The sequence below is a fragment of the Tamandua tetradactyla genome, chromosome 6, assembly GCF_023851605.1.
Source record: "Tamandua tetradactyla isolate mTamTet1 chromosome 6, mTamTet1.pri, whole genome shotgun sequence".
Taxonomy (NCBI): Eukaryota; Metazoa; Chordata; class Mammalia; order Pilosa; family Myrmecophagidae; genus Tamandua; species Tamandua tetradactyla.
Genome location: NC_135332.1, coordinates 151,142,988 through 151,168,282, shown reverse-complemented (window position 1 = coordinate 151,168,282; position 25,295 = coordinate 151,142,988). Strand labels below are relative to the sequence as shown.

The window sequence follows — 25,295 nt, the reverse complement described above, 5'->3', positions numbered from 1 at the left end:
CTGAAGTACTTTTTAACAAGAATGAAAAATGTTCCCCTACTTCCCAGATAGATCAGAGATTCTCTGGGAAAAAGTCCCTGTCTTTGTTTTATAACTTGTGGGCAATTCTATTAGGAGAGTTTTGGGGTCAAATGAAAAAGGAAAATGTTTGGGAAGTAGATATGGCTTTATGATATCCCTCAAATCATGCAGCATGTGTAGACACCAATGCTTTAAGTGACTCTTGTTCCATTTACTTTTTTACCATTTTACTTCCCCATTGTTAGTCAATAAGGTGAAGAATGTTGGTGAAATGAGCTTGTATTTCCTAAAAAACTTAGAAGAGACTATAGCATGAGTTTATGCTTGCTGATAGAGGTACAGGGATTGGGAATGAAGGATTAGTGCTGGGTCCTTACATGTTTTGAAACACTATCCCAGGAGCACCATATGACAATTTACTTCTCATTAATATAATATTTATTTTATTCCTTTAAGTTTATTTACTACTTATATATTTTTCTGACACTTCTAAGTACTTTAAAAGCATGAATTATACTCTTATACACTACTGTTAATATGCATCATATATTAAATATTTACCATATTTCAAAGGACATCTTAATTAAAAAATATATTATCCACACTTAATCCTCGTAATAACATGAGGTAGACAATATCTTCATTTTACAGATGAAGAAATTGAGGTTCAGAGAAATTAAGCAATATTCCCAATGTTACATGATAAGTAAGTGGTGGAGATCGAATTTAAATATGCCAATATTTGGCTCTAAAACTGAGGCTGTTATCAAACTTTCTGCACTGCTTCTTACTAAGGAATTTTCTAAATGAGGCCGTAATGCAGAAGTTCCAGAAAGAAATGGAAGTCATTTCATAAGTCTATCAAAATACTAATGAAAGTGGATTGTGGCATCATGTATACTGAAAATGTAATAATATAGACATTGACATTTTCCTAATCCTTGAATCTTTTATTTAAGAAGAAAAAGTTTGTTTCACATGAGTCCTTCTTAAAGAATTCACGCTAAATCCCACTATATAGCTTTTTTTTTTCTTTTCTCATGGGCAGGCACTGGGAATCGAACCCGGGTCTCTGGCATGGCAAACAAGAACTCAGCTATTTGAGCCATTGTGGCCCACCCTATATAACCTTTTAAAAAATCAATTTAACATTTCTTTAGCAATCTGTTTAGTGAGCTTAGTTTTGATTCCTATTAAAATTTTATTTTAATTTTCTCAGTTCATAATTCACTAGAGCATAAAACAAGCAAATTATTGGAGTCCTTTTTAGGTTCAGTAAAGAATCTATACACACACTTAAAATTCATAACTCTCAAGCCAAATCATAAAATGTGTTTTAAACATTGTCATTCTTCTGCTTTCATTGAAAAAATATGAAAATGGGATGTTTAGTGTTTCAGTGGAACAATGAATTAATCATAAAATACTATTTCAAATGCACACATGAGAAATAAAATTACATGACCAAGACTAATGCATAATATGGTTATCAATTATTTATTATTGTTCTGCAAGAAACTTAAATGGCATCCAGTTTTATTAATTATAAAAACACTAACAGGTATATAGCACTTTATAGTTTATACAGAGCTTATATAACCATCATCTCATCTGATATATAAATAATAAGCCACACAAAAATAAAGCAGGCACCTTGGAGAAAGTGAAATTTAGTGAAAAGAAGAAAGGCCTTAAATATGGATTTAAATAAATCTTTGTTTAACACCTTATAAGTTGGGTGGGTGATCTTTGGCAAGTCATGGAACATCTCTGGGTCTCATATGTAAAAATGAGGTTTGAAAAAACCTACTACAACAAGGTTTTCATGACAATTAAATGAGATTATAGTGCATAGCATCCAGTATTAATACATGTTGGTACCTTTCCCCATTCTCTTCCCACATTGAAGAACCTAGCTCCACGTGTACTTTTGTAGGTTGAACCTTTAATTTTGCTTGACAGCACACTGAAACCTACTTTTATGCTGTTGACAACTGTTGAGTTGGTCAGAACTACCTGCAGTCATGAACACAAAACAAAGGACATAGCCACCAGGAAATGATTCTTTTCTCCAAAAAGACCTAATTATTACAAAGGTTGCTGATTGTAAAGCAGCAGTACAATTGCTGTATTAAATAAAGAAGTTTCGGAAACTGCAAAGAAGACATATCATTTTGAAAGGTTGAAATTATGAACAGGAAATCAGCAGGCCCTACCTGAAACTTAAAACATTTTGGAAAAAGAGCCTGGGTTGGGAACAATGAAATTTAATGCAAGCGAGTACCAAGAAAGAATTCTATCAAATGCCAGAAAGGAGATGGTATGAGTAACAGAACATGTTTTTACAAAATTATTTCAAGCTTTATTTAGATAGGTGTTGTGCCAAAAGTTAATGCTCAAAATGATTTCCTTTGCATATACTAATAAAATGCACCTCAGTTAAAAATGTTAAAATCAATGTGAGGCTAAAAGGGGCCTTAGTGATTATGAGATCAACTCTCCTCATTTACAAATGGGGGATTTAGACTCCTAGGAGGATAAGCAATATCCCAGGACCACATATTTGGTTAGAAGTAAATACAGGAATAGTTTTTAATTCAGCCAAAGCCTGAACCTTCTGAAAGCCTCTGTCTGGAACTCCTCTATATCTTCATTGTGGAAATCTGTGCCTGGCCTTCAATAATGGCCACTAAATATGTTGTTTTACTGTCATTGAAATCCCTTCCATATTTGCGGGCCCATCTCGAATTTTCCTTCACTCTAAAGCCATCCCTTATTCTTCCTAAATTAAACAAGGGCTCTTTCTTACACTCCTGTATCACTTTGCATCTGCTTTGGTGTGGCATTTACAGCCGGTGTGGCATTTACAGCCCGTGTGGTACTATGCCCTCACTTGTCCTTGTTCAGTTGTACTAGCTGTCAGCATCTAAAGAAAAGGGACCTTATCTTACTATCTTCTGCACTATTTGGCACATTGTTCTGCATGGAACACATATCTGTTGGTTGAATTCTTGAGGGGATTGGATATTATTGCTGGTGTTAGGGTTCTTTTTGAGTCTGGTTTTACAAAAGTTTGGCCTAGTGAATCTGAGTAACAGACATAGCCTGGGTGGGAACTTGCTATTCACTTAGCATTGTGAATCTTTTATCTCTGTTGCTCTCTTTCTCATTCATGTTTTCAAATTCCAGTGACCTGACATCCTTTTAAAACATGACTGGCCAGGTTGCTCTCTAAATGCTATCTCCTAATAGCGCCTAGAGGGGTCTTACCTCTGACTGTGCCTTTGGAGAACCACAGAAATCTTTCCCTCTACATTTCTCCAGGACTATTTCAGCTTGTCCTTCAGCAGGACAATTATATTTGGCAATGATCATGCATCACCAGCAGTGCTGACATAAGGGAAGCTGCAAACCACACCCTTGTGGTCCAAATGTTGATGAGAACTATGTAGAGGATAGCCCCATCATCTGCTGTAGTGTTACCTGACTGGTGGGCAGACTTGAGAATGACTTCCTAAATTTTTGTAAATTTGTTTTCCATTTTCTTAACCACTTACCAAGGAAAATTATTGACTCAAGGAATTATTTAAGAGGACTGGGGTGAACGAAATGTATTAATAATTACGTGTTCAAGAAAATTGAAGGAAATATGGGCTTTTCTCTTAATTGTAACTAAGAAATGAAGGTTGGGATGGGGCAGATTTGCCAGGGATGTTTCTACTTTCTTATAATTACATAATATAATGAATAATTTTTTTCTCTATCAATATAACTTTGCAATACAGGTCTTAATTGTCAGGAAACAAAGAATAATTTCAAGTTGCTGCATGGTCAGGCTTCTCTAGCAAAGAAAACTGGCACCTGGGTTAAAGGGCAACGGAATAGAGAGAAACCTCTGGAGAGATACAGAGATTTATCTCTCTGGAGCTATGTGTTTACTCTGCAAACAAGGATTGCACCCCCCCACCCCTTGTTTTCTCACAGCTGTTTTGTTTACATTCCAAATGACTATAAAAATTTAGAGACCTTCCCTAGAGAAGATCTGTTTACATTAAGGATAAAGTTTCTTTTCCCTTCCTTCAGAGGGAAGAAAGTAGCTGTCCAGTTCCTATAAACTTCTAAATTCATAATTTTGGGGTTCTTGCAGTACAGACCTCTATATGTGCAGCTGGCATCTGCTCTCATTGTGTCCTGGTGGAAAGGTAGTCAGGGAAATCAGTATTGTTATTGTTGCAGATAATAAGTTTGATCCAGGAATCTTATATTTGCTTCAGGAGAAAAACAACAAATAAAGATATTAAAAATTTATCAAGAATGTATTTTTCCCAAGCTAGGACTATTTATTATGGTGTAGTTATCTCTGTCCTATTCACTTATCTCCATTTTCATTCTTCTTTAATAAAACAGCAACAATTTGTTAAGTACTTACTAATGAGATTCAGTGCTAAGAGACTTTCATGCGTTTCTTACTTAATACTTACAAAAACCCCATGAAGAAAGTGCTTTTATTGCCATTTAATAGTTCAAAGAACTGACCAACAAACAACTGAACTAACAGAGCTGTGAATAGCAGAGCTAAAATAGCCAGCGAACTGCTAAATTCTAATATGTATCTCTTTCCTCAGGGCCTCTGTTATTTCTACAGTTCTACACTAAGTAACAATATACTTAACTAATCAAATAGCATCCTTAACTAATCAAATTCAGAAAATGCTAACATATCTCAAAGACCCCAAACAAATTTTTCTGTTATAATAGTATGAAAATGATGGGTATGTGTGTGTGTGATAATATCTACATCCTTTTTTCTTGCTCGTTTTGAATATCATAGTTATTAAGGGCTGGGTGTTGGGTAATTTGTTTAGTGAAAGGAACACAAGTCTTAATGATAAATTCTTGATCTAGGATGAAAAGTTGGGACCAAATGATGAAAAATATTTTATGTGGGTTACCAAGTGGAAAAAGTCTCTAGGCCTTTTAGAGTAGCCAGCTTTCTACTCAAAGTGATCCATGAAACAGCAGTGTTGGCAGCACCGGGGAGCTTGATATAAAGCCCCTGCCCCGGACCTACTGAGTCAGCATCTGCATTTTAATAGGATCCCCGATGCACAATGAAATTTGGGAAGCCCCGTTTTAGAATATATTTAAGGCTTTACAGCTTTTCCCCTCTGAGTCCTGCCAACGAAAAGTAAAGCAAGCCTTTCCTCTGTTCTGGTGGCATCATGGAATTGCCTCTATTCCCTGAGCCATTTGCTGTCTGCTACTCATACTTAAATTTTCTACAAGTCCCAGAATAATGCAGGAGAAAGTTCTCAGTTGGTGTGAGGTGGTTTGGCTCTGTAATAAATAGGGTATTTAAACAGAATGAATCATAAGTGTGATTTACAATAAAAGCACAGACCGATGGATACTGATTCAATACTGGAAAAGGATGTGTTTTCATTTTCTCTGAATTAGATAAAATCATTTTCCTTTAACACCAAAAGTTTTCTGATGCAATATTTAGACATCAATCCAAGTTCCTCCCATTTTTCTTGGTAGATTTTATTACTGTAATAAACTTAAATCATAGGTGATGGCCAAAGAAGGGAACCAGAGAAGCTGATGCTCCCTCTTCTTCAGACAGCAGATTTTTCTCCCCCACCTCCAATTTAGCTTTAATAAACACCTTTATTTCCTAAATCTAGGATGTCAAGGCCCTGTTCTAATAATCTTCCTTTGCATTTTTAGTTATATGAATGATATAGCTTCATTTCTTTCCTAAATAAATAGTAGAAGTTAAGAATGGACAAATTTAATTGGATTACAGAGCTGGAGGAAACCTCTGAGATCGCCTCCTACACATCACCAGACATCTTTTCTTGTTTCTTTTTGCAAACTATTAATCTGTTCCCTACACCTTAAATTCGGAGCAGGAACCTTTCTTTTACTTGTATTCACTTATATAAAGAAACTCCTCTATACCTAAATGCTGATTTGGATTTATAGCTTCATTCTAAACCTATCCCCTGAGCAACAGAACTGATGCTCCTCTGGAGTGTACCAAGGTTGTGAATTAAGGCTGGCTTAGGTGAGGTGTGGGGCACAGACCAGCCAGGGTGCCACAAATCCTATTGCTTTTAAATCACCTTTTTCTCGATTCAACACTTGCCCTGACCCAGTAGCCTTTTGTTTCATGGAGCTTTGAGGAAGATGTTTCTGCCAGGTTTTGCTGGTTGTTCAAAGCTTCTGTGGGAGACAGAGCCCTGAAGCATCTCACTCTGCATCTTGATCAAGGTAGGTTATTGCTGTGTTTTTTTAAAATTCTTTTCTGGCTCACAGAGATATTCTTTTTGATTGAAAAATTATAGCTATAATTGTTCCAAGTATTTAAATTCTGAAGTCACAGTACTGACTGGAAAATCTTCCTCTTCCTCAAATATCCCAAATACCTCAAAGACACTGAAACTACCTAATAGGAAGGAAATTCTTTTGAATTGGTCTAAAATTTAATAAATGAGAATCACACAGTTCAACTCTCTGCAGACACCTATATATTGTTATCTGAAATACATGATAGAAGATAATTCTCCTTTCATAGTTCAGAGATCAAGAAGAGGGAATCAGTATCCTTCCTATCAATGTGTATAAAAATTTAAGCAACAAAGCAAGGCTTTAAGGATCCTAAAAGTGCAAATTTTAGCAAACAAAAAATATCGTAATGCAGCAGGCAGGCAGAGATACTGTTATAGTATTTTTACTTTAGAGTTAGTCCTTTTAATTCTTATAATCAAAAATTTTGACTTCAAAATGAGAAGTATGCAAGTTTTGTGATGATATTTTAAAATGCCTGGTGTACGCAATTACAAAGCAGTTAAATGCGCATCTTGCTTTTCTCTTTTTAGAATTTCCTAACTAGTTATTACTGTTTTAATTTTGCCAACTACTGAGAAGAACTCCCAAGGAACCCCTAATTCTGTAGGCTCTCTTTTCAATATGCAAGCAGCCTGGGGTTAGTAAAATATGAATTTGTATTTAACTATGTTTCATAAGTTGGGAACATTAAACATATTCTCTCCTGAAGGAAGGGTAAAAGATTGGATCATTGGGTTCCAAATTTTACAATTTTGCATACCAGTAAAATTTCAAAAGAATATTTGGGGATCATTTTACAAGTTGGTATTTTTACAACTGAGATGATTAAAGAGAAAAACAAAAAACAAACAAGCAAAACACACAAAACCTACCAAATCAAATACTGTATGTGCTGGTTTGAATCTGTTAGGTTCTCCAGAAAACTCATGCTCTTCTAATCCAATCTTGTGGGTGCAAACCTATTGTAGGTGGGACCTTTCAATTAGGTTGTTTCCATGGAGATGTGACCCCTGCCCATTCAAGGTGGGTCTTAATCCTTTCCTGAAGCCCTTTTTGAGAGAGAATTCAGAGCTGACACAGAGAGCAATAAAACCAAGTGACAGGTACTTGGAGATGTAGAAGGAAAATGCCCTAAGAGATACCAAAAGTTGAGAGAACTGTTTGAAACCAGAAGCTGGGGAGAGAAGGGCCTTCCCACATGACAGAGAAACAGCACATGATCAGCCTTTCTTGAGTGAAGCCATCCTCTTGTTGATTCCATAATTTGAACATTTTCATGGCTTTAGAACTGTAAATTTGTAACCTAATAAATCCCCTCTGTAAAAGCTAATCCACTTCTGGTATACTGCATTCTCACAGCATTAGCAAACAGAAACAGATTTTGGTACCAGAGAAGTCAGGAGATCTGCAAATAACAAAAATGCTAACATGATTTTTAAAATGGATATGAGGAAGCTTCTGGAAGAATTGTGAGGAGAATAAAAGGAAAGGCCTAGGATGGCTTGGAGAGATAGTGAGTAGAAAAATGGACTCCAAAGATATTTCTGAAGAGGACTGAGACAGAAATGAGAAATGTGTTATTGCAAACTGGAAGGAAGGCACTCCTTGTTTTAGAGTGGCAGAGAATTTGGCAAAATTGAGTCCTCATGTTAGACGAAAGGTAGAACTTGAAAACAACAAGTTAGGAAATTTAGCTAAAGAGATTTCCATACTAAAAGTGGAAAATGCAGCCTGGCTTCTCCTTGCAGCTTATAGTAAAATATGATGCAGAAAGGGATAAGCTGAGAATTGAACTCTTGAGTACAAAGACACCAGAAATTGGTGGTCTGGAAAATTCTGGGCTTCTAGAATCAAGACCCCCAGAGGCTAGTGCCCCATTTAAGGATTACAGCAAACATGGAACCAGTGAGCCATGTCAGGATAAGCCAGTATGGTTATGGAATTACCCAGAAAATATCTGTGGAAGATCCTATTGTCTGATGATTTTGACCCCTGAATTCTACATGTCAAACCAAAAATTTTTTTTGCAAGATCTGTATGAACAAAACCATTCTCAGTCTGGTCTAAAAGGGACAAAAAAGGGATAGATTGAAGGAAAAAATGACTTCAAAAGCAGAACCATATAAGCTAAGGTCTGGAGTCAGGAAATTTGGGGACAGGAGAGCAGATCCATCCATGCATGTGGAAAGGGTGTGTTTGCCCCTGAAGCAGAGGAAAGGCCTTCTGCTTCTTTGCTTGGGGACAGGGTTGCCCCCTCAGACCTCAGAAAGGGTGGATTACATTCCCTGGGGATTGGGGAGAGCCTGGCCAGCACCCCACTGTTCTGAAGGGGTTAAGTGTGGGCCCCAGAGATGACAGGGAGTCTGGATGTCACCCAGATGTTTCAGCAGGGTGGGGCTGAGAACAACATGGTCTCCCCCATGCTCCCTAATGTAGCAACCCACATCCCAGTGTTTGGAGAGAACAAGGCAACTGCATAAGCCCTTGAAAAGGGTGGGACTGCTGCTCTCTCAGGCCCCAAGGATGAAATGTCCTTCTCTAAATGACTCTCAGAATTTGAAATCTAACGGAGTATGTCCTGCAGGTTTTCAGAACTGTTTGGGTCCATGACCCCTATATTCCATTCAATTTCTCTCTCTGGAAATGGGAATGTTTATACCATGACTGTCCCTCTTTTGTATATTAGAAGCAGATAATGTATTCTGAGTTTTGCAGGTCCATAGCTACAGGATAACTTTACTTAAGACAGACCATGCCTGTAGATTTTGTACTTTTTAAAAATTTTGTATTGTATTTGTATTGTTACTGAAATGGTTTAAGGCTTTTGTCATATTGTGATGGAATGAATGAATTTTGTGTACAGAAAGAACATGTGTTTTGGGGGGCCAAAGGTAGAATGTGCTGGTTTGAAACTGTTATGTACCCCTAAAAAGCCATGTTCTTCTAATCCAATCTTGTGGATGCAGATCTATTGTAGGTGGGAACTGTTGATTTGCTTGTTTCTATGGAGATGTAACTTGCCTGTTTAGAGTGGGTCTCAAACTACTACTGGAGTCCTTTAAAAGGGAGACATTTTGGAGAAAGCACAGCTCCTTGGCACAAAGAGCAGATGCTTGGAGATGCAGACAGAAAAAGGCCCTCGGAGATGCTCAGCTAAGAGGTGAAATCCAGAGTTTTTCCTGGAGAAGCTAAGAGAGAACCCAAAGACGCTTAGAGAGAGAAAGCCAGTGGAATCAGAAGCTGAAAGCAATGGAACTGGGAGCAAGGACCATCAGATGCTGACCATGTGCCTTCCCATGTGTTCTAGTTTGCAAGCTGCTGGAATGCAATATACCAGAAACAGAATGGCTTTTAAAACGGGAATTTAATAAGTTGCCAGTAAACAGTTCTAAGGTCAAGAAAATGTCCCAATTAAAAAAAGTCTATAGAAATGTCCAATCTAAGGCATCCAGGGAAAGATACCTTGGTTCAAGAAGGCCGATGAAGTTCAGGGTTTCTCTCTCAAGTGGAAGGGCACATGGCGAGCACAGCATCATCTGCTAGATTTCTCTCCTGGCTTCCTCTTTCATGAAGCTCCCCAGGAGGCATTTTCCTTCTTCATCTCCAAAGCGCTTGCTGATGGACTCTCTGCTTCATGGTGCCGCAGCATTCTCTGCTCTCTCTGAATCTTCTTCATTCTCCAAAATGTTTCCTCCTTTATAGGACTCCAGAAACTTCTCAAGACCCACCCAAATGGGTGGAGGCATGTCATCACCTAATCTAGCTTAAAAACCACTTTTGAGTGGGTTACATCCCAGGGAGATAATCTAATTACAGATTCAAACATACAGTATTGAATAGGGATTATTCTGCCTTTACGAAATGGGATTTAGATTAAAACATGGCTTTTATAGGGGACATATATCCTTTCAAACCAGCACACCATGTGACAAAGGTGTCCAAGATGCTGGCAGCCCTTCTTAATAGTCAAGGTATCTTTCTTTGGATGTCTTAATTTGGACATTTTCATGGCCTTAGAACTATAAATTTGTAACCTAATAAATCCCCTTTGTAAAAGCCAATCCATTTGTGGTATTGCAATCCAACAGCTCTAGCAAACCAAAACACCATATATTATGTCATCATTTCAAAAAAGACAGTTCACTTAGATGGACGGCAAAAAGAAGGAAAGAAGGAAAAAAAGGACAGTCACTTTAATGTAATAAACAGAGTTTCATGATGGGCTCATTTGAAAGGATTATATACCCTAGAAAAGCCATGTTTTAACCCTGAACCATCTTGCAGAGGCAGCAGTTTCTTTTAATCCCTATTCAATACTGTGTTAGAAACTGGATTAGATTATCTCCACAGAGATGTGATATGCCCAACTGTGGGTATTAACCTTTGATTAGAGGGAGATGTGTCTCCACCCATTCCAGGTGGGTCTTATTAGTTTACTGGAATCCTTTAAAAGAGGAAACATTTTGTAAAAAGCCTCAGGGCCATGAGAGCCAGAAGAGTTCACACAGCCAGAGACCTTTGGAGATGAATAAGGAAAATACACCCCCCACCTCCCCCCAGAGAGCTTCATGAAACAAGAAGCCTGGAGAGAAAGCTAGCAGACGTCGCCATGTTCACCACTATGCCTTTCCAGTTGAGAGAGAAACCCTGGACTTCATCAGCCTTTCTTGAGTGAAGGTAACCTCTTGTTGGTGTTTTAGTTTGGACATTTTTATAGTCTTGCTTTAATTTGGACATTTTCACAGCTTTAGAACTGTAAACTTGCAACTTTATAAATTCTCCCTATTAAAAGCCATTCTGTTTCTGGTACATTGCATTCTGGCAGCTAGCAAACTAGAACACATGGAAAACTAGTATTCTTTTAAAATGGATCTGTTTTGCCATGGACATTATGGACTCACATTTGGGAAACCACTCGATGAGGTCTCTGTCAGTGAGCTAACTTTATTTTTGTTTTTGTTTTTGAGTAGAGAGGTTGACCTGAAAACATATGTAGAGGAAGAACTCTTTACCATTAGTCTACCTAGATTTTTCCCTTGACTTTGGCTATATTTTCAGTATGATCATGACTAAATCACTCAACTACCAGACTTAATTCTTTAAAATGCTATATGAAGTCCCATTTACCCTATAGGAATGACATAAACATTCATTGCTTTCAACATGTATTTGTTAGTCACCTAATCAGCACTGCCAACCTGTATGCCAAAATACTCTGAAATGTATTAATGTTGATCAGATATTGAGGAGAACTGGCTAGAATGAGGGAGTTTGGGATGAATCCTGACAAATGCATAGGTGCTCAGAAGGCTTGGAAGTATCATCATTTATAGGCAGAAAGAAGAGGGATCTATCAGTTGTCTGGTGTATAGGGCTGTGGTCTGAAATAAAGCTGGGAAGTAGGCAAGGGTAGAGCATGGACATTCAATGGGCTAATAGCCTAAGTATCTTGTGGGCAATGAGGAACTACTGCAGGGCTTTATGCAGGGGGATAAGTGGATCAATTGGCAAGACTCAAGACAGGGCTGGCTTGACATAAGGTCTATGAGGGCAGGGTCTGTGGTGTTTCACTCATGCTGCATCCTTGCACACAATGACAATAACACCACTAATATTTATTGAGGACTTGCAAGTTCTAGGTGCTATGATAAACACTTCACATTTACTCTTCACAGCAGCCCTTTGAGTAAATACCAGTGCTACTTCCTTTTATAAGTGACAGCACTGATTTTTGAGATTCAGAGGCCAAGTGCATCATCATTGATCCACACTGCCTATGTGAGCAAAAGCAGGAGCTCAATAAAAATCCCCAAATGACAAATTTCAGCCTTCATGCTATTAACCAATATCACTTAGTATCTTTGAGAGTGCATATCTCTTTCACCTTTCCCTTTAGGACTACTGACACCTAAGACACTCTGAAGAGATGACAGATGTACTTCAAAAAAATTTCTTAAACTCTCCCCGTCACAGCACATCAATGTTCTTTGCTATAGTGTAAGCCATGTGCCTTATTCTTTTCTTGGTAGAAATGAAGAACATCTGGATACTTTCTATCTAAAATAACTCTGGAAACTTGAGGATCATTAAATTTCTCCTCAATCATTTACTTTTTCATGCTTCAGATTTCAATTTTGTTAGTCTGTTCACAAACTAATTATTCTGAGGAGGGCAAAAACAACTTTTGAAAAATGTATTAATGCATCTAATGTCCTGCAATTGAAACCAGCCTAATTGATTTCTGCTAGTACTCTGTAATTTATCTGCTAGAATGTTTATAAAAATTATACAATACTTAAACACATTTTACATGAATAATCTCTTTATTATTCTCTCTTCCTTTTATCTACTTTATTTTTCTTTAAAAAACAGGTCATTCCTTGACAAAATATTAAATGTCTGATTATTTATTTCCCATTTTCCCTAATAGAATATAAGCACTTCAGAGTGGAGACTTGATCTTATTTATTTTTGTAGATGCAACACATTGAAAGAAATCTGGTACATAATAGACATTCAATAAGTATTTATTGAATTTATAAATCAATAGATTAGTAATTGAATAAACATGTTTTCATATATGGAAAAATTTGACTATACATAATCCCAAATAAACCCAGAAGTCATCCATTTGAACATAACTGGAAATTACTGTGTTAGGAACATTAGATGATTAATCATAGATGGTGTCATACAAGGAAGTAAGAAATTGTTACAGTAAGATTAATTTAGATAGGATAAAAGGTAGAGTCTGATCCCTGAGGGCAGACAGGAGATTAAAAGGAGACAGCAGTTTGTCAGTTGAGATGACGAAGTGAGAATCCAAGAAGGAGAGATTTCAACTGAAGAAAAGCTCCAGAAGTACTATTTTCTAGATCCTCTTAGCCAAGTGTATTAGGATCTCCCTTGTTTGACCTCTGCTGAGAAAGGAACTTGTGAAGGTTAAGTAAGAATCATTCCTTTTCTGCCTTCTCCATAAAGTTGCAAAAAGCTTTTAAGTAGCATGAGCAATAAGAGGGCTTTGGCAATGCTAACCTTTTTTGTAGATGTAAAGGTTGTATTATCATACTCATTCTCCATAGGAATTTTCCAAACCTTCTCTAATGCCATGAAGTCTCCAAAGTTCTTCATTGAACTGAACCCTTAGCATTTAACTATGTGCCTTACACTGTGCTAGGTGTTGGGGTAGGTGAAATTAAAGTCATCATCCATGTCTTCTCATATGAACTGACAACCTGGTATGGAGGCGGATGTACCAACACATATAACGGAGCAAACAAACAAAGGTAGGAGGAAATAGTGAGGAGTTGCTTGATCCATCAAGTCAATATAGAGCCTCTGAGTGTTTTTACAATCTGATGTGATTTCTCCATAGCACTCTATTTGAGCCATTTCTTACCCCCTTCCCTTTCACTGCTTCCCTCTCCTCATTACCCCATGGTATTTAGAGCATTCTATCTAATTTGCTACACTGGTTGCAAGGCTCTCCGAATTTTCGTTCTATTCCAAGCAGCAATCTTCCATAGAACCTTATACAGTAGGGTCTGACTGTGAGGACATCCATTCAAGAGTTGTCCTACCACTTGCCAAGGGAAAAATCTTCTAAGTTAAGGACTGAAAAGAGACAAGCACTTTCTACTAATAGCCACAAAGGCTGGATAGAGACATTAACTTTAGGTCTTGAAATGAGGAGCAAATATGATATGGAGTTGTACAGATCCAGCAGAGGGAGCAATGGTGCATTTTTGGATCATATGACGATGGTCATCTTCCCACCTCTATGCTTAAGTTACAATTCTTTTAAAAGTTCTTACAGGAGTTTTCTAAATGAAGGGTACCAGAATAAATTAAGTACTACAAATATTTGAGTATATTATTTAGTTTCATCTTACTTTCTATATTTAAGGAGGGCTATGGTTTTGAAAGAGGTCAAACTTACAGAGAGTGATATTAAAGCTTAACACATCAGAATAAAGCAATTGTCTGAAAAAAAGGAGGTTATAGAAATTATCTGGCCTAAATGAAAATGTATTAATTACAACATGTAAGAACATCATAGCATCAGGAAAAAGAGGTTCTACTAACATAAAATCTGGTATTGTTGGACTGGGGTTGAAATCTACTTTTCTTGACAAATAAAAGCTTCTTATATACATTGTCAAAGTTGTGTAGATTTGTCTAGCACAAACAAACATTAGAGTAATGAAAAATTCTATTCTATTTTAATTTATTTACCCGTTACAGCTAGTACACTAATCTACTATTTTGTTATTTTAGGTCTAATTAATAATTTTCTTTTAAAAAGAATAATACAATTCTGGTTCTCTAAAGGATTTCAAATACCATCTAAGCTGCTGACTTTCACAGATTGCAGGTCACAACTCATTAATGGTTGAAATGGTATGAAATTAATTTATTGAGCTACATTGCATTTTTAAAATGAAATAGAATAAAATAAAAATTATCATAATACATAGAAAAGGAAATATCTTGGAGAATTCTGTTTGAACTTTATTGGTATCTAAGTGTAATATATGGGGTAGTGGTACAAAATGTACCTGTGTTAAGCAGAATTCTAAAACTGCACCCAAGATTTCCCACCTCCCTGGTACATACACCTTGCACAGTGTCCAGGACCCTGAATATGATGAATTTTACTTCTGTGATTAGGTTATGTTCACCTTAAAACAGGGAGTTTATAGGGATGGATCTGACCCAATTTCATAAGCTCTTTTGAAAGCAGAGAGTGCTCTTGGCTGGCTGAAGAAGAGGAAATAAAAGATTCAAATGAGAAGGATTTGACACCCTGTTCCTGCTTTGAAAATGAGGTGGGGGTGGGCACGTAGCAAGGAAGTAGGCGGTCCCTAGGAATGGCCCCTGGCTGACAGTTATTATGGAAAAGAACCTCAGTCCTAAATTCAAGGAACTGAATTCGGGTGAAGAAAGAGCTTGGAAGTCTAACCTCCCCTAGTCTCCAGATGAAAACCCCACCCAACTAAGAACTTGATTTCAATCTGTGATATTCAGAGCAGAGAATCCCATCACCCCATGTGGACTTCTGACCTACAGAACTGTGAGCAAATAAATGGGTGTTGTTTTAACCCATTAAGTGGGTGGTGATTTATTACACAGTAGTAGAGACTTATACAATACTTCAAATGGTCAGTTGTAATAATACAAAGAAAGTTAGAGAAAAACAAAATGAAACAGAAAGACACTGATTTGTTCTTTCACTTTACAGATAAAAAAATTAAGGTCAAGTGATTGTAAATAACTTATGCAGGATTACAAGTTAGTGACAGAAGCAGGCAAAAAGGCTCTTTCCTGAGCCCAAGCTCTGACATTTTTCTTTTAATTTTTCTGAAACTGTAGCCAAGAAATCAATATTTAAGGGATAATTACAGAATCATTATATAAAGATTCATTTTCGCTTTCTGGCATATCAGAGTAGACAGGGAAATAAATTGTAATCCAACTGCCTTGATCTCTGACAATGGTCGTATAGCCCTTATTTTCTGCCCCTGTGATTGTAAAAACCTTGTGACTAACCTTCATACCTAGTTATTCAGATTTTCAACTTTCAAGTCTTGTAATCACTAAAGACAGCCCCTAATGTTTGTTAATGAAGGGCCTTGGGTTGGCCAGGAGCTAACCCATCCCAAGACCCAAATTACCCTGACGACTGAGACTGGATCTAACAAAAGTGGGCCCACCTGACATGGGTAGTAGCTTATACTTCAACCTACAAGTCATCTATACCTCATTCTGCCATTTTCTTTCATACGTTCTGTGACTAAGCAGGTGATGAATCTGCACATGCCAATAATCAGCTCACCTCTAACGACATCACCTGGAGCCACGGTGCTCATCATCCTAAACCCTGTCCATCTTTTCTCTAATAAAACTACCCAAATTACTGCAGTTCGGGGAGGCAGATTTTGGGCTGCTAGGCCATCTGCTCTCCTACTACACGCATAGTAATAAACTTTTTCTCTCTTTGAAACCCCAATGTCTCAGGAATTGGTTATTGAGCTCATCGGGCAGAAGAATCCACCGCCTTTGTCTGGTAACAATTATTCACATTATTTCAGATCAGTTCCCCTACTTATTCCAACTCATTGAAATTTTATTGGACTTCTTCAAAGACTGGTCCTTCTCTTATAAAAATCATGAATTTCAGCTGTCATTTTCTTTTCTTTTCTTTTCTTTTTGCTTCCTCTTATGTTTAATATGTTTCTGTTAGGAGGAATAATTCAGTACCTGAGTTTATCATCTGTACAAGGGACCTATAAATTCTTAGCTAGAATTCTTTCAAAAAGAAGTAGACCCCATATATAGGTTCATTAAAGATAATAGCTTATGATCAAAAAGACATCTCTAGAGGAGCTACTGAAGTCATTTTCATGAGCCACTAACAGTGACATTTAAATGAGTAACAATATTTTCTAGTCATTTACTTTTTATTTGAAAATTATTTAAGTCTGAGAATTACTGCATGATTTAAATATAATAATTCACTTAAATATAGTACTGTACATCACTGAAAAATTCAAATACAGTACTGCAATTGGCCACCAGAGGGCTCCCAGGTTTTCTAGTTGTGTGAATCCTAAATTGAGACACTGAAAGATATTTCAAGGGCATAATGGCTGGTGGATGGATTAGTGGGCATGGTTTCTGCCAGTGAGATTCTCTGGGAATTGCCGCAAAAATGTTACTCAACTGTTTTACCCGGAGAAGCTCCTCTAGCTCACCTCTGTGTAGATAGGGATGGCATTCTTCTGAGTTATATAGAAGGCTAATTCTAAAGCGTCACACAAGAAGGTTAATTTCATTGCAGAGTCTGCTCTCTACAGCTTGTGGCTCCTCCTTTAACTTCTCTTTAATTCCTCATCTATAAAAATAGGGATTATAACACCTATCTCTAAGAAGTGAAGGATGAACTTAGGTAATAGAAAAAGAAGCTTAACTTGTGCCTGGCATATAAAAAAAGCAATATGGCAATTATTGTTGTTGATTATGACCACTACATTTTACCAAAGGACTCTAAAATAGATGTGTTTTACGATACAATTTTTCAGTATAGGCAAGGACATAATTGCTACTATTTTAGCCTTGAAACTAGTGTTTCCAGGTCCAAATTAGTAGATGCATTACATAAACACAGTAAATCTGAACAATTGGTATGTCTCTTCTTAACATAAAAGATATGACACTGACATTGACTAGGACTCAAATTGTTGCAATTTCAAAAATTAAAAATTTACTAGAGGTGGTGGTACTTAAAATAACTCATAACTCATTTTTCTACAATTCAAACTTACTCTACACTTCTGTTTACTGGGCTTATCTCTTTACTGTCACCCTACCAGTCAGTTTCCTCCCTAACTTTCTCACTTTTAAGAAATATTGAATTGGTAGGATAAATTTTATTTTTCTGGAGGTAAAATGTGTCTTCTTAGGCAGTAAAGAAATCCGAAAAGCAAGGAGGTGGGCATGTCTAACAGCAGTGGGTAGGACAATGGTAAATGGAGAGACAGTTATGTAAACTTTATGGAATTTTGTATAGTTGATTGATTATTAGAACTATGCAACCTAAGTTTTAAAAGTGGAAGTGTGCACCTGTGCCCACTGTCATATCAGGTCTCATTACTTGACTATTGACATTCTTAAAAACAACATGCTTTTTGCCTGTTGAAAAATAAGACTGACATTTTAATTTGGAAAGGGGAAGCCAAAAAGTATGTATTAGAGCACTTAAAATGGTGAAAACATTGCTTGAGCAGCCAAATTATGAAATATTACTAGAACTACAAGGGGACTTCTCTGATCGGTCACATAGAAATTTGGTATGAGAACCAGAAGTAGAAATCTGGTGTTATAGGGACATTAAAATATCTGAGAAAAGAATTTCAGTAATCTTAAAACAAACGTCTTATTGGTATGAGAGGACGTTGGTGAATACCAAATAAAACTGACCTCTTTTAGATAACATTGGTGAAACCCCAAAGCCAAGTCTCTACTATTAAGCATCTAGATGTGTTTGATTCTCTCCAAAATGAAGTATTACCCAAAGCCGAAGTAGCCTCATTCTTCACAGGTAGATTTATCTTCCCTACTTATCTTCCTCCTCTATTTAATAAATATTTAGTAACTTTTGTCTCAAATAGACCTCAGATACTAACAATTGTTACCATTTGTTAAAAAGCAGGTCAAAGATTTGTTGGACAAATATTGGTACACAAAAGTTGGCAATTCAGCTTCCTTAGACTGATTACCTACAATTCTTCAGTTTAATGTTTAAGTTCAAAGCTACAGGATATTATTCTATGTGTGAAAAAGGGGGCTAATGCCTGCGAGGCCCTACCCACAACCTACTCCCTCATATAGAGGTTCTGGAGTTGATTTAGTTTCTCCAAAGTGAAGTAACATGCATGGCCAAAACAGATCCAGAACATAATTTGTTCTTCCTCAGAATATAATAAGTTTCTACCTTCTTAGCAGTTGCTAGCTGCCAGCTGACAGCAATCACTATCTTAACAATATGGCAAAACAGGGTTAAACACTTGGGAGCTGCAAGGGAAAATGAAAGGAACAAAACCAAACAAAAATGGTGCTGGTTATAGAATGGCTAAAATGGATATAGTGGCATATACACTTAAAATTTGGAAAACCATTACCTGAAACCCACAAACAAACAATTTACTCTCCTTAGGATAGGATATAGAAGGTCCACAAGCTTCCTTTCATTTAGCTTTTTTTTTTTTGTATGCTCTGTGGCAGAGGTCACATTTCTTTCTTCTTCCAAGTGAGTGCCCCATTATTGCAGCACCATTTCTTGAATTTTTGTTTGTTTGTTTGTTTTGGTTTTGGAAGGTGCATGGGCCAGGATCAAACCCGGGTCTCCCGCATGACAGGTGAGAATTCTACCACTGAACTACCCTTGCACCCCCTTCATTTAACTTTAATGAAGGTTTTCAGCATTTTTCTATCTTCATCTTCAGACCATATAACAAAATATACGAATAAACCATCAGAAAGATACACATGTTTTATAAACAAGGGACCATTTAACTGCAAACCCACAAACTCACGATGCTATTTAGATGACTTCACCTATTCACTAGCATAAAATGTCTGGTGCTCACCAATGGTGTAGAACCGCTTCAGGTCACTCCTTCGGGAAGGATGCTTCTGGATATTTGCTGCATTATTCTGCTCTTCTTCAATGATGGGTGCAGGCGGCTTACCGGCTTGTGGGGTTTGTTTTCCTGCACCAGCCAAAGGGCTGAGCCCTGGAGTAATATCCACTGACTGGGACTTTTTCTTCAACCTACAGGTAAAGAACACAACCTGCTGTGATTCCTGCCCCAAGAGACACACCTGTCCCATGTCTAAGAAGAGAAAATTACACCATGTCTTTCTCCGTTATAATTTTTTTTTTTGAAAACTGAGTTGAATTCGACCCTGAATTAGCACATGGTATATTCAGAAAATAGATACCTTCCCTACAGTATTGTACGGTAAATCCAGAAAATATTTTTGAAATTAGTAGGAAAAACATCTTTGCCTGCCTAATCATTTTGAAAAGATTTTTCTAAAGTACATTAATAAGTAAGGTGATAAAGGACTTTTATTGTTCTAATAGCAATCATAAAAGGTAGTATCAGACAAAGAAAATGCTTTTGGCTATAGTATTTAGTTCTGAAACAAATTTTTCAACTATATTAAAACACTGGTTTAGAAATAAATAATTGCAACCCAGAAAACAATAATGAAATTATTATTTGGGTTATAAAATGCTGCCAGTACGCTTCTATATAATCTATTACAGCATCTTAACTGTAAAAATTATAGCATTCACATTATTTCTCCAGAGAGTTCAATGACAATAAGTGAGTTGCTCACATCTACATTTTAGAGATCTGACATCAGGCCTAAAATGGAAAGCAAAAAGTTATTCCTGAAACATTTCCCCTGCTCATGTATGAGAATGTTTCTCTTGGTGTAAAAATCAAAGGTAATGTAGGAATCATTGGTGAATGATATAAATTAAATTTAAATATTTCAATCTACACAACTGAATGTAATTACACCCTAAATCCAGCTTACTATTTGGCCCATGATACTTCCAGGGGCTTACCATAAGGATCATTTTCCATTAAGACTTAATTCCCTATAAAAAAGAAGTTGGTAGTTTCCTTATTTATCAAATTACATCTGAGCATTTGCAAGTTTCTAAAAGTTTGGTATATCTTTACACCTCCACATTTTATTAAGACTTTTCAAATTATAACCTATGTTATAATTAAAGGTCCAATTTCTACCCAAATGCTCATGCATCTAAACTCCCTCCTCTGAGAAGCTCTCCATGGCATGGATCTTGGTGGCCTCATACTATCTAGCAGAGGGGAGTATTCATAATTCATCTTCAGTAAGCTCCTACCAAAATGAATTTACCAGAGCAAAAGCTTTTTAAGGAACAGAGAATATCAATTGCTAAAAGATTCATTAATGAAAGCACTATTTACTACATTTTAGACATTTAATTATTACGTATATAATTTCTGCCATACCACTACCAACAACATTACCTACTTAATATTCATTAAAATTGACTTCATCCAAATCACCAAAAAATATATTTAAAAGTACTCAACATGTTTGCTCATGAAAAATACAAATTGAAATTACACTGAACTCATAACACACCCACTAAAATGGCTAAAATGAAAAAGAAAAGTGATACTAAGTACGGCATTGAGGAGCAATTGGAATTTTTCTGTACTGCCAGTGGGAGTGTAAACTGGTATGGACACTTAGAACAGTGGCAAGCAATATCTACTAAAGCTCAGGCATGCATGTGCACACAGCAATTCTTTTATTAGTATGTGTCCAAAAGACATATTCAAGAATGTTCACAGCAGCTCTATGTACAATAATACATAAAAATGGAAAACAACCCAAATGTTCAATAGTAGAATAGGTAAATAAATTGTGATATATTTATAAAATGAAATTTGATGCAGCAATCTATCAAAATCAAAATCAAATGAACTAGAATTACTTGTACTTGCAATAACATAGATGTATGTCATAAAAATAATGTTAAGCAAAAGAAGTCAAGCACAAAGGGGTTTATATTTCATTTATAAAGTTCAAATACTTGCAGAACTAATGAATGATATTAAAATTATGGCTAGAGGGTGCATGGGTGATTTAGTGATAGAATGCTTGCCTTTCATACGGGAGGCCCGGGTTTAATTTCTGGACCATGCGCTGCCCCCCACCCCCCCAAAAAAAAAGTATGGCTAGAGTAACTGTTAGTGGCTATTACCTTGAAAGGGATATAAAAGGGCTTCTGGGATTCTGCTAATGTTTTGTTTTCTGATCTGGGTGCTGGGTACGAGGATGTATTTATTTTTTGAAAATTCACTGATGTATGATTTGTGTATTTGGGGGATGTGTGTTGTAGTTTAATAAAGGGATTTAAAGAAATGGTGTTGAATTCTAAAGAAAGAAACCAGTTGCTCTTTAGCTAGCTCTCAGCAATGACTATCAAAATGTAACTGTGACAAGTTTGATCTCAAATTCACATAGCAGATTGTCTTACCATCAGAAACTGTTCATATTTTACGCTTCCCTATTTAAAATTGATCTGAGTTACTAAATTAAATCTTATATTGGAGGATATTATCAATGGCAGCTTATGTTTGATAAAATTTTAGTTTCTCAAAGGCTAAAATATATTGGGTAGATGTAAATACTGGCAGTCAAAGAGAGGGAGGGGTAAGGGGTATGGTATGTATGAGTTTTTTCCCTTTTATTTCTTTTTCTAAATTGATGCAAATGTTCTAAGAAATAATCATGGTGATGAATATACAACTACCTGATGATATTGTGAGTTATTGATTTTATACCAAGAATGGAATGCTCATATGGTAAGAATGTTCATGTTTGTATGTTATGTTTAAAAAAAATAATGAAAATAAAAAGTTAGTTTCTTTAATCAATGGAGTTTCTAGATCACTTTAAAGTGACTAAGGGCTCCACTAATCCTTTCTATTTAGTGTTCTTTAGAATGAGGAAAGGACACAGTTCTCAAGTCCAAAAAGTCAAAGGCAAGCAGAAAATAGCACACCGGTATCTTTCTTCTTTCCTCCTCCTTCTCCCTCCCCCAAATACTTTCCCTACCTACAACTAGAGGGGTATCAGGTTTTATTGTAGTTACTGAAGTCTGGAACACTGCTGGTAGGTTCACTTAAGAAAGATTTCCATTTGCACATTCCTAGAAAGCAGAATTGTGTGGGTAATTGAATTACTCCCTAGAGCTTCTAAAAATGACTATTGTGGTTGACAAGGAAACCTGCTAAATGCTACCTTCAATTTCCAAATTTCATGAAAGGGGGACTCTCTAAATTTTTAACAATGTTCTTAATTAAATGTGTTAAACGTAAATATAGAATAATGGAATATGTAGGTGTGTGTGAGATAAATACTCATTGATAATAAATGGAACTTTACAAATAGAGACAAAAATAATCTCTTAATAGGCGCTGAAAGGATCTTTGTTTAAAGTGCTTTGTAATTCCACAGGAAAATGAGTGCTGCCACTGTCTGTGATGGAAAAGAGGAAATGGGTAAAAGGAGCCACTCCTCTTGGCCTGGCTCTGAGAAACAGACCAGTGTTTTATAATTCTTCCTTTTCTTGTTCCTTCCTTTTCTTTTGGGCAGAAAAGAATGAGCATCCCTATTCCACCTACAAGTGTGCCCATGTGGTGATAATGTTGGGCACTTTTCTGAGACTCAGTTTCCTGATCTATAAAGTCTGAGGATTAAGTAAACATCTTTGGAAGCATCCGGCATAGCACCTACACAGGAAGCTCTCAATATGTTCAAGTTCCAATCTCTGAATAGGAGGATATAAGAGGATAGTATCATTTTGTTCTGCAAAATTCCCAGGGCAGCTGAGAAAATTATATCCATTTCTCAGGACCTTCCCTGCCATACCACTTTTGGGTGGACACTGAGCCTGCAGAGACTGCGCTACATATTGTAGGGGCTTCATTCATTCTAGAGTATGGGTTTGTGGGGAGGAGTGGAGGATAACAAGAGGCAAGTTAAATAGGAGTCTCCTGTATGGTATACAATGTGCTCTTTCTCTGGCAGTAATCTCCAAATAAAACAACTAAAGCCATGAGATATTTCACTTGAATCACTTGAGTACATTTTTTTTTTTTTTTTCTGCTGGGTCTGAACTAAGACAGCAAACCCTGAAGCAGGAGTGAAGACTGGGGAACTAGGAGGAAGTAAGGCCAAGTATAAGCAAGGAGAAGGTCGGCTTTTGGCTTTCCTGCTCTGTAAAAATAGGGTCTGTAGAGACCCAGGGCCCAAGCCCCTCCTCCAGATTGAGAATAAGTTACTGCATGTAGCCGCTTACAATGACTGAGACAGAAATTATAGGTCATCAGATCTTCTCTGGGGGGGTTGGGGGTGGAAGATGTTCAGATGGTATTGTTGCACGGAAAAGGGACAAGGCTTTCTGCCTCCTGGAGTGTTATATAGAAATAGAATAAACTGGGCTGAGGCGCCGAAGTTTCAGGAAGTAGGTTTTATTTTCTATGGCCGTCGGGCTCAGCCGAGTAGCCTCTGAAAGTCTGAGCCCCAAACAAAAGGCAACTTTGGATTTTATAGACTGTATTACATACTAAAGATAAGGTAAGCTTAATATGGCCACTGGCAATATTAAAGGAAAAACAATTTATTAGTTTAAGGCATAAAGCCGGTTACAGAAGCAGATGAGCTATTAGGGGAGGGTCCCCATCCCAGGTGTCTTATCTCACTTGCCTGCAGTTTCACCCAGTCCTGAAGGCTAGGAGAGGGGGTTTCTATCCCAGGAATGTGTTTTATCTCGCTTGCCTGCAGTTTTACCCGTTTCTGAAGGTCAGAAGAGGGGGTTCAGGGATTTTCCACAGAGAAGGCAGCTGAACCAGAAGAAGAAAGAGGGGAGAGGCCTGCCTGCTTTAAAGCCTGCTTGCTACAGTGTCATAAACTACCATTAAAACTTCCCTCCCTTGATCATTGTTGATAACAAAACTCCAACCCCCCATGTCATGAGACCCTGTTGTAACTCTGTTCTCACACCCTTGTTCTAAACCCTTATAAGCTCTTGCACTCCCCTCATTTCCTCTGCATAGCATTAGCTCCCGTTTTTTCCAGCTGCCATCAGGAAGAATTCTCTCCTGTTTGTAAACCCAATAAAATTCATGTCTAACTCTTAGTCTCACATGTCCTTTGGTCTTCAGGTTGCCCTGATATAACCCCTGCCAAGAGCTGGGTTGGAATAATTGGCAAGCCAGCCAGGAGACCAAACGGCTGCTAGCAATTCCCTAGCAATGAGTCTAGGGAAGGGAGAATTCATGGGGGAAATCACAAGTTGGCCTCTATTGTTCACGTGGGGACAGATAGCAGTCCTCCTCGATGAATGGGGATCATTGCCACAGTATGGGGATGTCATGAAAACTCTGGCAGTGTTGCTAACTATTTTGCAACAGATAACAGGATAACTAAATTTGACTAAGAAGAAAGGAAATTACCAAACAGTTGTGGCCATAGCATGGCCCCTGTTAGGATCCCTGCGAATAGTTACCATGGCAGAACTAGCAGTGAAAGCCACTGTGGGCAATTTGGGAGGGGTTTGGGAAGCAAAGACAAAGTAACACCACCTTCATATGCAGGATTTCCAAAGGTTGCCTCTACTACAAGGAATTAGCACTATGTCATTATTACCTTGTTTTAAGTTTAACTAATGTTTCCTTTAGTTTTCCCTTGAATAAGGCCAGTCAACCAGCTTTCGCCTTCACCTGGGAAGGAGAACAAAGGGCTTTCACCATGATCTCACAAAGCTATTTACACAGCCT

The 25,295-nt window shown here is 37.2% G+C and overlaps 1 protein-coding gene across 2 annotated transcripts in view; it reads right to left on the bottom strand.

The window, feature by feature from the left end:
- OXR1 (oxidation resistance 1) overlaps positions 1–25,295 on the bottom strand; it is a 440,301-nt gene that overhangs the window by 255,630 nt on the left and 159,376 nt on the right. For both annotated transcript variants that reach the window (XM_077167465.1, XM_077167468.1), the window contains exon 2: positions 19,524–19,708. In XM_077167465.1, the coding sequence (XP_077023580.1) occupies positions 19,524–19,708 (185 nt within the window). The remainder of the gene's footprint in view (positions 1–19,523; positions 19,709–25,295) is intronic.